Source organism: Telmatherina bonti (assembly GCF_933228915.1).
Source record: "Telmatherina bonti genome assembly, chromosome: 2".
Lineage (NCBI taxonomy): Eukaryota > Metazoa > Chordata > Actinopteri > Atheriniformes > Telmatherinidae > Telmatherina > Telmatherina bonti.
This window is the reverse complement of record NC_136620.1, coordinates 24,936,030-24,951,291: the sequence shown is the minus strand read 5'-3', so window position 1 is coordinate 24,951,291 and position 15,262 is coordinate 24,936,030. Positions and strand designations below refer to the sequence as shown.

The following is a 15,262-nucleotide window of genomic DNA, read 5'->3' as shown; positions in this document are numbered from 1 at the left end:
CTCTGCGCATCTTCATCAAGATAATCCTAATTTGAAACCTGATTCGGATCAGATTACAACAAAAAAAAAAGCACCAAACTGCACCCAAAACAAAGCTCATATGGATCATAAGATACAAATGTATTTTCTAATACTTGCTGGGGCAAGGTTGTGTGGAGTTTGCATGTTCTGCCGGTGTATGCGGGACGGGTACTCTGGCTTCCTCCCACCATCCAAAGACCACCATCATGTTACTCTAAATTGCCCCTGGGAATGAGTGTGAGTGTGGTTGTTTGTCTCTGTGTGGCCCGGCGATGGACTGGCGAGCTGTCCAGGATGTACCCTGCCTTTCGCCCAAAGACTGCTGGGATAGGCTCCAGCTTCCCCACGACCCTTCATTGAACTAAACGGTTAGGATAATGAATGAATGAATGAATGAATGAATGAATGTCTGGAGTGACTACTAGTGCATTACTTTAACTACTCTGGCTTGTTGCTTTTTAAACGGAGCTGTCCATCATCTGGTCATTTTATTTCAATAAATGTTGAATAACAAACATTTTCTTTAAGGTGACTTATTTATTAATAAATGTTGATTTGACAGATGAAAAAACTTCTGAGATTTGAAGTTTGATTAACTCAGAGTGAAAAAGTGTTACTTGAACATCAAAAGAATAGATGATGAACAGATGAAAAGCAAATAGTGAAAATTGGATTAAAAGATCGCAGTTCGACTGGAAACTTGGAGAATATCAAACCAGGGGACGCTGCCAGGTGCGAGATAAACTGTTGGAGCGTTTGACATTAATTTAATTCAGTTGCATCCTAATGTTGTTTTATATCAGCTTGATGTCAAATGTTAGTTGCATTATATGCTGATATTGATTAGTTATTGTTGTTTCTAGCTTCTCTATTTTTCCTACAGTGACCAAAATGTGGCCGAAGCTGTTCTTGAAGTTTTTTTTAGGACTTCCAACACATTGGGTTCACAGAATAAAGCCAACAGGTCGACCCCTGAACACCTGGTGTCGCAAATGTGCACCGGACCACTTACAGCCTCAATTTAGCTCTTTATATCAAACTATTCTGTTTTAAAGAGACTTTGTTTTAACTTTAGTTACGCATTTATATTACTTGTTTATCATATTTCTCTATGTATTAGTTATTGTTACTAATATATTAAATATCAAATTGCATCTTTTTATGTTCCAGTCTTTGTTGTTATTTTTTTTAAAATATTTTTTCCCATGTAGTTATTTTGTTTTACAAAACTGTAAATAAATTCAGGACTTAAGGTGTAAAATTAAGACATTTAAATGTTTTTAAGTACAATGTCATTTCAAATTAATGACAACAGAAAAGTTAGGATGGAGTGTATTTATGTCTGTGTTGCATTTTTTTTTCTTTCAACAGCAATCTGCAACCGTCAGAGGACCGGAAAGAACGAGAGCATGCATGATGTGGAATCTCTGATTTTAGAATATTAATATGCATCCATTTTTTTAATCTCTTAGTCCAAAGAAGGGTTCCAGGGATACATATCCATGCATATCGTTGGGCGAGAGGCAGGTTACACCCTGGACACGTCACCAGTCCATCAAAGGGCATAAAATATAAATATCAAGTAAAATGTTAACTCTTTAAACCACAGGACAATCCAGCTCACAGTCAATCCCAGCATCCAGTTAACAAACATGGATGCTGGGATTTCTGGATTACAGGTAGGTTTTTACTGTCATTTAATTTGACAAAGATTTGTTGTGGCCCTAAACTGATGGTCCAGGGAAACCTATGCCAAAATTCCTGCGTATAAGTTATATCTTTGTAGGAAGCTCAGCTAAATATGAAGTTCAAATGATTTAAAAAAAAAACACTTTTAAGAGATATTTTATACAGCACACTACAAAAAAAAAAACCAAAAACCAAGAGGTTTTTGCATGTAAGAAATAACTAAAAAAGCACTTTTCACATTTATGAGCATTTTCGTAAAAAAAATCCCTTTGAATGGTCTTAAATTATGCTCCTTAGTATCTGTAGATGATGAGTAGACCATCTGCTTGCAGTGCTGTATTTTATAGAGTTAATTTTTCCTTACTTTTCTGTGTTCAGCAGTCTGGAGTTTTTGCTTATTTTACCTGACTGTCTCTGGGCCTCGCCGCTGCATTACACTCTCTGTCATCCACAGTGTCGGCATAATCCCCCGACACGCATCGCACAGCTCTCATCTGGTAGCCATGGCCACAAGTCACTGCACACTGAAAGACAAAATTAAACACAAAGACACACGTATAAACACAAAGACAGAGAGTCGACCGCAACTTTATCTCTAACTCTGTCTGCCATGATCTGTTTCATAGATGGGACCTCAATCAAAGTCCAGCTTGACCAAGCACGCCTGGTTTAAACCCTGACTCGCACACACAAACACACATACATGGACACAGACACATAATCAGCCACAGCCTTAACTCAAACATTAACTTAATTCTAAACTCACATATAAGGCCATGAGATGGCGATTAGCACAATCACGACAGCAAAGGAAGTGCCAGGATCTGTTTATTTGAGCAGCAAATTAAAATGACACAAGCAGTAATGACTCGATATATTCCAGCTCTGTAAATATCACTATCTGACTTCATACAAACACACGTGGGAGGGAATTTGCCCTGCATGTATAAACTATACTATGAATGGCCAAAGACACCCATTCATACACGTCCTTTTCATTTTGTGCTTCACCGTAACAGTGCCAAATCCATCGAGAAGCAGTTGGAAACCGAGACCTGAATGCAGAGCAGGAATGTCTGCCTGTATGTGTGTGTGTGTGTGTGTGTGTGTGTGTGTGTGTGTGTGTGTGAGGGGGGTTTGTGAGCACACTGGGGGTCAAGTTTAGTCTTACAGGATATGAGGGCAAAGTGAAAGCTGCATGGAGGAAATAGCAGCTGGAGTCACAAAGAGCACTCTCCGTCCGTAACCTACATATCAGATTACACACACAAACAGTCCAACACTACACATTTGCCCTTTTTGACCACATACACACACACACACACACACACACACACAGTCCTAGACAGACCTAAATAAGACTTATTTCCACAGTCACACACACAAACACTGTCTATGTCTTATCTGTGCGAGTGTGTCTGCAGGACTCACCGCTCCCCAGATGCCAACCTGCCAGGACGCACACTCAGGCAGCTCGCATGTTCCCGCTGCAGACGGTTTGCTGGACGAGTCACAGAAATGCTCGCTCAGCTTTTCCTCCCTGAGTCCCATGCTGCATGACACCTGTCGGTGCCTCATCCCTTTCCCACAAGTCACCAAGCACTAATGGCCACAGGTGGGATTTTGAAAAAGATTAAAGAAAATCAGTCATTAAATAATCCAGTCTTCCTAATTGGCCTGGATACTCATGGTTCAGCTGATTTTTCCTTTGTGTATACATAAATATCACAAATATCTTTAAGAGGTCATATAAATGCATCAGTAGTTTCTCTGACCCTGTCTCACACACCTGCTGAGGAGTAACAACCACGATAGCGCTGTTTATTTCTATTCGACTTGAGCTATCCTGAGGATTTGCATCGACATTTCTGCTGCATGGTACATCTGAAACAACTGGAGATGTGTTCGGGAAGGCCCACCTCGCTCCATTCGCTGACAGTCCACTTCGGACACGGCTGGTCATTGCAAGACTCGGTAACCACCCTCTCGTACTCACTGCATTCCCCATCCGCCAAGCGCCGGCCCAGATTGTTCATACAGTAAGATTCTCTGCTACGACTACCACGTCCACATGTCTTAGAGCACTATACACACACACACACACACACACACACACACACACACACACACAAAAAAAAAAACAACCCACAATGATATCTTTGTGCTTATAATCTTAATATAGTTGCTTCAAGAATATCTACAACTGAACTACGGTCAATTGAGTGTATTTGCTGAGTAAGCAGGTTTAAAAAGTTGTTTTCTCCGGCCTGTGACCAGCCTGCGGTACCTGTGACCAGGCGCTGTACTGCCAGCTCTTCAGCAGACAATCTCCATGGCAGGGCTCTCTGGTTTGAGGTTTGGCAATATCGCTGCATCCACTTGGGTCCATCCTCTCACTCTGTCTCTGTGCCAGGCTGTACTTCATACACTGTACATCCAGGCTGCGGTAACCGTGGCCACATTTAGCCGAACACTCGCTCTTTCCAGCAACATGCCACCTGTGAGAGAGGCGGTGTAAAAATAAGTTAAGTGTGCATGCTTCAGGATTTGTTTTGCAGGTGTATGCATGCATAATGCGCACCTGACTTCGCAGTCAGGGTTGCACGGCTCAGCGACAGCAACGGGACGAGGTAAATGCTCACAGCGTTGATCCGACACTTCGAGGAGATCGCTTTTACGAACGCATACTGCTTTGCGTCTTCGCTCACCTAGACATGATGAGGAGCAATATTCACACACTTTAGCACTTTCGTGAGTCTTCATCTTCAGCTTGGGCTTACAGAAGAAGCTGCCAGTGTTGGTCCCAGACCACACAAAAATTCCAACCCATGTGGTTAACCTGCTTACAAAAGAAAAAGTCTGAAATGCTTATGTGGGTTAAGAAGCATGCAAAGATGAAAGGTGAAGGTGATTTGCTCGGGTCAGAATGCGAGAGGGATTTATGGAAGGTGAGGATGAGTTAGTGTGCCTTTAAAGGAGACAAAAGCAATGATAATGTTAGCAAAATTCCATGAAAGACGAGCTGAAAAATCACTACGATTCTTGATCAATTTCACATTTTGGGTAATAAATCTCTACTAAATCTCTAATAAATACTTAATTGTAGAGGTGACAATAAATTTTGGCTTAAGAGTCTCTATGTGTGGAACTTTAGAGGCTAAGCTGAGATCTTACCCTGACAGATACGGCTGCACTCAAGCCAGGAGCCCGAGGGATCCCACAAAAACTGCTCCCTGTGTTCCTCAATGGGTATGTTGAAAGAGTAGCGCACATCTGGGTTGTAGAGGTTTCCCACACACAGGACCTACGGAAACAATGGTGTCCAAACACACTGACATCACCACTTTAGACAGAAGTAGGAAGCTTGGTATCTGAAGACACAAGCAGATAAAAGAAAATGTGAATACGTCAAAAAAAAAAATAAGAGAAAACTTCTTCGAACCTGCAGAACAAGCTCCTCCTCAATGCGGTCAGTGCAATTGATGCGTTCAACCTTCGTGTCTGAGCCACTGTACTCAATAACAGTTCCCTTGAAGGTGATTTCCCTTTTGAACATGGCCACCACAAAGTTCCCATTCAGAAGGAAGTTGGACTGGCTATCAGATAAAGCTGGAGTAAGAAACAAGACAGAAGAGCATGAAATACTTCATATCTACACTGGTTTATGTGACAATACATCAACAATATTTTAGAGACTGCCAAAATTCCCAAAAAATGTTCCAGAAAGCTGATGTGCCATTGTGAGGAGCCAGGCTTTCTTCAGTTTGATGTGGTTGTGCTGTGCTATAACAATAAAAATGGGCAAAGGCCTCAAATGTCAAGCATGTCATAAAATGTGGCTTCAGAATGGCATTTACGTCTATCTGTGGCCACTCAAGGCTGCGCATATATGTTAAATAAACCATCTTTGAACAGCAAACCCAATTGTTTTGCACAGCCATTGCTGCAGGGCAGAGTATGTTTAAACACTACTGCCACTTAGTCGTAGTTATTTGCAGTTAAACTGAGTGACTATGCACTGTGACCGACACTGCAATGCAAACAATGGATCTCTGACTGACTGCAAATACAAACAAATACATAAACATAAGCCAAAATGACACACACACCCCCCCTCCCCCCTCCCCTCTCTCTTTATTACCAACATTTAAAACATTCCAAGAAACATGCAGAAGATATGAATCTCTGAGAGTTTGGCAAAACAGTCTCTTGATAGAGCTTTGTGTATGTTTTACTCTGCATATTATTGTATGCGTGGAAGCCAATTAGAATTGACAATGATCTCTAGCTGTCACTGACACTTACTGGGAATGATCAAATATACAATGCCCTACAATTGTACACAGAATAACACAGTTACAGATGTTTGATTAGCTTAAATGTTTTCTGAACCCAATGAAACCAGAAGATGTTTTTTTCCGCAGTAGGCTTTCCTTAAAGTATGAGGAGTGAAAAAAAACAGGTAATCAGACAAATCAGCACATTAAAAGAAGAAAAGATTAGTTATGAAAACATAATTTCACAAGGTTTAGAAATCTCCTAAACATCTCTTAAACATCTTTAAAGGATGCTATTTAATGATTTATACCAGAAATATAATGTGTGCAGATTGTCAATTTAAAACAAAGTCATCATAAAGCACACTGAAAATAGTCTAACCCAATCTACTTCAGTCCAAAACATTATATTCTATTTCAGTCTAATGGATTATAATGATATTCATATCACGCCATGTCTTAAAAAGGTGCCATGTTAAGAAAATAAGTGCTGTAGTTTCATTATCAGCCATGGACCACAGAACTATGTATTGATGGACATTATCAATGGAAAGATATTGTCTATAATATAAATGCAGTTCGACAGTGTAGATGTAGAATACCTGTATGAGGAAAGGGGACTTCTAGTAAGTGGTATCCACAAAACCCAAGAAGGAGCCATATCTTTTAAGGTATTTTGTCTTCTTTTGTGTTGCCAAAATTTTTTATACTGAATCTGCTTGAATGTCAAAACTTGCAGCATATTGTAACTATCAGCCAGATTTAAAAAATAATTCTACCTGCTTGAAGTGCAGCTGTGGCTCCCAGAAACATCAGGAGTTAACCTTTTAATGGACAAGTGCTGATGACAATCTGCCAGATGTGTTTTCTGATAATTCATCCTAAATATTTTGAACTTGACTTTACTAGAGCCATCTTTCCAAGTCAGTTTAAGTATCTTTTTTTTCTATATATCATTTCACCTCTTTTTCATCTCTCAAAATGCAAGCAGACGTATGAACACACAGGCTGAGCTCGGTGGGTCCACCTTACCCTATGCCCCTGTATCTGCTTTCATGCAGCCTGTGCTCCACATGCCTCTAATTAGCACTTATCGCTGCCTCATTTATCTTTCTTAGTGACTGACACACCATTTGCTTTCCCAACCAAGCTTTAACCAACCCAGATGGACCAACACCCCCCCACATTTCCTCCATGTACTGTAAACTTTTCTATTCTTTTCTGAATTGGGTTTGACATCAGTTTCTCCAAACCCTCATTTGTTAACGCTAACCTCCACAGCACCAGGTCGCTGAGTAACATATGGGTAACGGTCATGTGAAGGATAATGGCATTGACCGTTGTGAGTTAAGACTTAGGAGATGAAATGAATCCACCTTATTAGGTTGGATTACATACATTTCAGATTAAATCTCTTGAAAAACAGTGAAATCTTATCCTAAGTTGCTTCAAACCACATTCCTGTGCTGACATATACAAGGCACGCTCACCGAGGTAGTTGTCATCTTCTGGTTTTCCAGAGTAGCTGACCTGTTTGATATCAATGTTGGTGGCTCCAGCTGGGATCCGCACCACTGTGTTGTAACCTGAACAGCAGAAAAAAACAAAACAAAACCAAGGAGTGAGGAACAGGAAGCTGCACAATGTTTAGGAAGTCTCAGAAGGGTAAATAAAGTGGCTGCAATCAAAGCAGTGAACAATCCAACCTCCATTTTCATAATAGTTTCACTATGGAAGGAAGTCTGGTTCCATCCATGGGGGATTTTAAAAGTCACATTTGGAAAAATATGGAAAAACTCATGTTATCTCAAATAACCTGCAAGAGGCCTCGTTTCAGTCTCGGAGGCCTGGCTCTGAAATGATATGTAATTATTCCCTGGACCTACTTTTTTGGCCTGTAATTACTTCACAGCGCCTGTTGTCCCATGATCAACACTAAACACAAGTGACTGAGAGGAAGAGGGAGCCTCTGAAAGCTACATGTTGACAACTGAAAGCGGAATATGAAAGCTTGATGGGGGCCACGTGAATCCAAATAAATGATATATAAATGGGGACAGTTAAAAGATGAAAGCCTGTCAAGCTCTCTGTAACTCTCTCAGGAAATACCAATGGTGTCATGTTAGCTAATAATGACTGTAAAAAAATTATAACAAAGACAAAGAATTTCAACCACCTGAAGTAAAGAAAAGTTATTAAGTGATCTGGCAATTAGTCTGACACCTTAAGCCACTCGGGGGCAGCACTCGGTTTATATATCTGCTTCTCAACAGCTATGTAGAATATTTCACACATACAGAGAGAGACAAAAATGTCACATAAACACAGACTGTGCCCGCCCCAAATGAAAAACGCTACTATTCAAAGTTACTATGTAGAGGAAGCTTCCTTTCTATTACTAATAATATGTGTTTTTCGTGTATCTCACAGAGCCATGTCGGCTTTTCATTCATAAACACCAGTAAAAACAAAAAGGAACGTGTGTGTGTGTTTATCACCACAAGTAAACATCAGATCCTCACACAGCTGTCCTCAGACTTCCCTTTAGATGTTTTTGGCTGTGAACTCAAATCCCCTCCAAAACTGCTGGAGATAGGATGAGCTCATAAAAACACAAGTGTTTCACCTTTAGAAACCATCAACACTGTCTGCCCTCTGAGGCTACATGGCTTTCAAAATTCTTCAGCAGCCTCAGAGATCCCACAGCTTAGCAACTGACCACACACATAACCCCTCCACTGCCACAGACGGACCCAGGAATGAAGAAAAAAAAGTAAACCAGAGTGCATGCGGGGAATGCTGGGGTTTACCTCAAACATGCCTCTGTCTTCTAACCTAACACATCAGATGGTTTTCCACACAGATCCGCTTGACGATTAATAAAGCCGTGTGGTCAAGTTTTATGTTTTAACCTCTTTAGACTTCGGATCCATCTAAATAAACCCCCACAAGATTCACTTGGTAACAACTCTGCAAGAATTCTCATTGACAATAATTCTCCTTATCTTCTTTACTTTCACTCACAAACAAACATTCTCTAGTCTGGTGAAACCGGTAACGTAGAAGAATACATGAAGACAAAAAAGACGTCAAATGAAAAGAACAAAAGAAAGAACGACGGAAAGACAAGCCCAGACCCAGGAACAGAGGGATATCCTGCCTGGGCTGCACTCCCATTTGTTTTCGCCTTCTTAAGGTTAAGCCAGACTTCCAGGGCTGACGTCAGCTCCTGGTTTGCTTCAATCCAGTCCTCCAAACTCTTTGCCTCCAACAGTCAAAATTGTGCAGAAAGAAATCAGATGAACAGAGATGCAAATGCGTAGAGTAAACAGTCACACCCAGAGCTTTTCATGCTAATGCCTCTGCCATGTCACGGTCGCAACTTCAATAAAAAAAAAAAATTAAAAAAAAAAAGTGTGGAGGCAATCATCACTTGGCCTGCACCACATTAAGCAGGACGGCTCATGGGGATTATGTCAGTTTTGTGTTTGCTATTCTAATAACCAACAGAGTGAGATCTCTGTGTGACTGTTTCTACTCTTTTAGAACATATTGCTTTCTTGTGTTTTTTCCCAAATTTGGCAAAGATGTTAGTTGTTGTTAGTTAGATGTTAGTTATGTTTAAACATAACCACCATGACATCAATGTCTAATACGACCGTGAGACATGTCTGTATTATGACCACATGGAAATGGAAGTCTGTCTTGGCTCTTATATGTTTACTGAGTAGCATATTTATCTGCAGAAGCTGCTGACATCATGTATGTTTAATAGCAACACAGTCAACTATTAATGGATGTGTCATACGAGCGGCAGGGCGTACCATACTGAGCGTCGTTGAATGTCCCTGCCAGAGTTTTGCAAGAGGAGTTGTCCCCGCCACACACTCCACATTTGTCGTTCCTTGCCTTTGAGTTAAGAACATGGTCACAGCCAGCTTGCTGAAGTGAAGCATGAAGAGGAAGGAAAAGGAATCAGTGATTTTAGGGTCATTTGTTTTTTTCTTAAAAGGTATGGTTTCATATTTCAGTATTGCAGATGAAGTGTGTGTCTGAGTGCATCTCCTAAAATTAACCAACAAACTAAAAAGGAGCTGCTACGGCCAAGAAGTATGGGATGACAATGCATTTTTCAGAAGTGCAGCATTTATATTACACAGTTTCAGCCTCACACTTTAGAGTTTTAAACCTCTTGTTGCAGCTTTGCTGTTTTCAAGTGAACATTTTTAAAGTTTCAAATATGGCATTGTTGCCCCACCACAGTAGTTTGCAAAAAAAACATCTAAAACCTTGTAATATGAGATCTGAAAACTGCTGCATAAGTGTTTGCAAAAAAGTTTTTAAAACTTGAAACATGACTTTTGAAACATTAAATTCTTCTACAAGTATAATTATGTACGCGAGCTCTGGGTGCAACAATGCTTTTCGCTTTTGAAAAGTTTTAAACCTCAAATATAAAACAGAGAAAGAATTAAAATGCACATTTACCCTGCAGAGGCCTTGAACACAAATGTCATAAGTGTCTGGACCACATGGGGTGCCATCGGTGACGCGGTCCTTCAGCTGATAGTACGACATAGTGCCAGCTGCCCGGCAAAAAAGCTTACAGCGATCTTTCATGAGAACTGAAACAAACCACAAAAGGAAGGAAGAAAGATGAAGAAAAGCTGATTAAGCCAGTGTGAATAAAAAATACAACTCCAACATGATTCACCAATCCTTACGCTTTTGACCTGTTAACTTTTTTTTTCTAACTTCTACAGAGTAACGTTTATGCTGCCAAATTTTTATCCAATGTTTGGAAAAAGATCTGTATAGTTTGTACCTGAGAGTGTTATGCCTCTAGGGCTTGGCTTGTTTGCTTGTATAGCATCAAATAAATGAATGAATGACTGGCAGTAAATTTGCCAGATGGTATTCTCAGGGGGCCGGCAATCTTAGCAGAGGCTGAGCTACAGCTATTTGAGGGAAAGCTGTCGATGGGAGGAACACGCATTGCTGATTTTGCTGATGTTGTCATGGTAACGTTTACATCTATTCTACATAGCAGATATTGTTAGCAGTGCAATATCGGAAATGGGAAGCAAAATCAATGAATAATTTGCAGCCATTCTTCTGTGCTGGTCAATCCATGTTTGTCTTGCTTTGTTTGCTGACACTGGGTGACACATTTTCCACTGTCATGCCTTAGCAATCTGCTTTCATCATTCATTTGCTATTTAATGTCTCCAAGGGAAGGCCCCACAGCTAACCCTAACCCAATCCCTAACCCTAACCCTAACCCTAAGGACCTCTTTAACATATGGACTGCATATTATAAGCTTGAGAGAGTGTTGCTTTAATTTCCAGTAAACACTGTCGTTCATCAATGTATCTTTTTGCAAACAAGAGTATTGCTTTTTTAATGTGCTTTTTTGGCCTCACACTTGCAACCCAAAGTTTTAAGGGCTGCAACAAGTCCACCATGGTCAATTTGAAGCCCTTTAGTTCAAACTTTATGCCAGGGGTGCCCAAAGTCAGTCCTCAAGGGCTTCTGTCCTGCAGGTTTTCCATGTATCCCTGTTCAGAAATACCTGGCTTCCAATAAATAGATCCAACAGCAAATGAAGTTCCGCCTTATGCCAAATTTTAGAGACTATTCTAATTAACCTGTATGAACCTTCTTCAGTTTTATGGCTCTAAAACCTTTTCATTGCTGGATTTGAATGATTGGAAATGTTCATATTTTTGTTAGCAATATTACACGACTATGACAGCTCTCTTGTCTTTAGCACTCTTAGAAAGAAACTCTATGCTATATAATGTTAAGTCATGTGAAACAATTTCTTGACAACATTTTGCTAATTTTGTTCAAGATTCTGAACTCTACTTTTGTGGCGCCAACTCTGACTATGCAGTTATGTAAACCATGGTAGGACATGAATAGTATCTGTCTTTGATGATGCAGCCCAAATCAACACATGACATTGGAATTACATGCTTGATTATACTCACTACCACTGTACTTGGGAACCCAGCGAACGGTGGGAGGTAAACCATTGATGTTGAAGTGCTTGCCATCAAACTGAGAGCATTGCTCTTCGCGGAAATCCTTTCGTCCTCGTGGGCATGGCTCAGTGTTGCAAGAGCGGAACTTCATCCGGCGCCCCACACAGAACTTACCGCCATTTCTGGGCCTAGAGTAAGAACAAATCTCAGACATACTAAGACTTGCAAAGTCTTCCATGCTGTATAGACTTACATCAACCCTTTTTTCATACACATCTATACTCTATAGTTGCTTTTGTTGCCATAAATGTTTAATTCTTTCTTACTCAGGCTTATTGCAGTCTCTGGTGGTGCTTCTGGTTCCACCACCACAGGACCTGGAGCAAACACTGTAAGGCCCCCATGGACCCCACTCTCCGTGAACTGGTTGTAGGTCCAACTCTTTGTTTACACACATCCCATGTCTGCAATACTGCATGAGAAGACACATGCAGATCATGTTAGAAATCAAATTGCAACGCCCACAGCACCAGAGAAAGTAGAAACTGTTGTGTACAATTGGGCTCAGTGTTCCTGTTGGCCTCTTTGACCCTCTGTTTAGAAAACAAGCTATATTTTTCATCAAATCCCATTTTAACTATTGTTTACCCACAGGGAATGTGTCCAAGTTTTGCAGCTGTCCAAAGAGAGATGTGAGACATGTGTAAATACCAACAGAAACAGAAAAAGAAGGAGGCAGCGGAAGCCAAGTGTCCTTTAGAGAGGCCTGAGGCATAAATATAAAGCGTGTTGCATTAATCTTTTCAAGCCAGTGTGATGACAAGCTGTGATTTGTCTTTTTTTCTTGTATGAGCACCTTCACTGCTTGGTTCACATTGTTTTGGCTGCATCATCACCCTGATAGGATTGTTTGTTTTTTTTTGTCAGAATTTGACAAAAGAAAAAGACAAATTGCCCCAATCTTCTCCTTTTTTTAAAAGTGATTTTTTTCCCCTCTTGCAAATAGCTTACTCACTTACCTCTGTAAAACAGATAAGTCTCTCTGCAAAGTTGCATTCTCGCATGTCCCTTTTACCATTAAACTCAGAAATATCTACTTACCTTTAATTAAAATCTGCAGTTAGTGGCATGATTGATTTAATGGCACAATGGTAGTTTGAGAGTGTCAGAAGTTAATTATGTTGCATCCTACCAAAAAATGGCAGAATCCACAAAGGGGTTCTGATTTCACAAGACTGAGTAATAAATAAATTAATAAATAAAATAAATATACAATAAATACTGTTAGACAAAATAAGATAAGCTGCAGCTGTAAAAATTAAAGCCATTTACTCTCCATAGTCACTGAAACATCTACACTCATATTTTCTTTAAAAATCTTTGGCTTGCAACTTAAAGACATAATTACATAATAGAGTTGTCATGCACAAGACAAAATGTTACAAGGGAAAAAAGACAAGTGTGCCTTCCGAGCAACTTTTGCTAGGAAGCACTAACATTACTCTCACAAGCAAGGCTCACATCAGACACATTTCTCTTTGTGTGTAACTAAATCCCTTTGAAGCGACTAAGATATCGAAGGGTCCTGTTCACTGAAAGAATGCAGGACAAGACGGCGTCTGTCTGGGTACGTATCCCGCCGTCCAGGTACACAGGCTCGGGGAGACAGCAGCACGATGATAAGGAAACTTTAGAATTGTGATAATAAGAGGAACAAAGGTCATTACCGGTGTTAAATTGTCTGGATAGGACTGTGCACCAGTTTTCTTAATTGTGGCAACCAGGAGGCATTGGTTAGAATGCATAAAGGTGGAATGTTTAGGGTTAGGGTTCACTTTATGTGATTTCTGAAACAGAGATATTATAACAATAAATTATCTATACAAATACTACTCATAAAAAGTTAAGGATACCAAGACGATGATCAACAGGTTTCAAACAAGATGCTATCAGACAGATGTGGCAACTGAGCTTAGTGTCAGAGTATCATCAGCAGGTTGCAACAGAGATTCAGAGAGATTGGAAGAACCACAGAGACGCACAGAAGTGGATGTCCTTTGGTCACATCCCACACTGATGACACCTTCATGGTGCACAGAATGATGAATGCTACCCAGGGAGATAAGATGCACCCAAGTCACACCATTTTGAAACTGTTTACATATTATTTTCTGCAGGCCAGATAACCTGCAAGAGTACCTGACCACATCACCTGGCATAGCCATCATCATCTTGGACCTGCCAGGGAGAATTTACGCCATATGAAGGACCAGTGGACCTCAGCGGTGTTTTCTAGTGAAAGTCAATCGTTGAGTACGATGGCCATCAAGGATGTTAGGAAGGAGACACAGTGTCACGATGTCACTGTGTCACTGTATGAACCTTTGGTGGTGCGTGTGTGGTGGTATAGTGGTGAATGTCAACATCTCTTAGAGAGCTACTGGTTTAAATCTTTGCTGGGTTGTTTGTACTAGTAATGTGTGGTTTGTCTCTCTGTGCTCATTCGCGGTCGTGAAGTTTCTTTGTCTATCCTTGTTGGAATGGTGACTGCTTCAGGTTGGACCACACCTCTCCCCTAGTACCTTGAACAAGCTCCACCCCTCTGCAACTTTGCATTAGAATATTCAGTTCTGGGCAGTGAAGGAAATGTCTTTTTTATATCACGAAAAATACATCTTTTCACCTTTCACACTGATGAAACATTAGGTAAAGCCATCTTTTCAGCAGATTTGCACTTGGTAGGACCACTGCAACCCAAGATGCAGCATGGACACTGCACTGAATTCTGTTTGGTTATGGTTACTCCAAACAGAGAAGTTAAAAAGTTGTCTTCTATCTGTGTTCTACAAGAAGACATTCAGTGATCTAGGATAGGCCATATTGTTATTTTGAATAAATTAACTCAAAAATTAAATCATTATTTTTAGAGAACACCTGCAAAAATGCATCGTCATACATAAAAGCCACATTAAGTCATACATTTGGCAGTACTTTCTTTCCTTTTGCATGTGTGCTATACAGCAGAGAACCTAATGGCAGACTGTTTAATCTGTGCATGACAGGCCGGCTTTCGAAAACTTCAGGGTTTGGACCTCACAAGCCACAATAATTTCCATGGCTGAGATTTAGTTTAAAATATTGCTTGGCCCATTCTTCATGTCAGACTCTACAGTCAATGAAAATTGCAGGCGCTGATAATTTTGTTCGAGTAATAACAGATTGTGAGAAGAAATCTTATAAAAAGCACGGACAAGGATGTGATAAAACATGCACACAAGTGGAAATGG

The 15,262-nt window shown here is 40.4% G+C and overlaps 1 protein-coding gene across 1 annotated transcript in view; it reads right to left on the bottom strand.

Moving 5' to 3' along the window:
* Positions 1 to 15,262, bottom strand: part of LOC306770164 (A disintegrin and metalloproteinase with thrombospondin motifs 20) — an 84,662-nt gene that overhangs the window by 31,470 nt on the left and 37,930 nt on the right. The window contains 12 exon segments of the mRNA XM_079258991.1: positions 2,115 to 2,234; positions 3,142 to 3,312; positions 3,630 to 3,794; positions 3,998 to 4,208; positions 4,292 to 4,418; positions 4,885 to 5,014; positions 5,153 to 5,319; positions 7,478 to 7,573; positions 9,812 to 9,929; positions 10,476 to 10,612; positions 11,982 to 12,163; positions 12,302 to 12,447. Of these exon segments, the coding sequence (XP_079115117.1) occupies positions 2,115 to 2,234; positions 3,142 to 3,312; positions 3,630 to 3,794; positions 3,998 to 4,208; positions 4,292 to 4,418; positions 4,885 to 5,014; positions 5,153 to 5,319; positions 7,478 to 7,573; positions 9,812 to 9,929; positions 10,476 to 10,612; positions 11,982 to 12,163; positions 12,302 to 12,447 (1,770 nt within the window).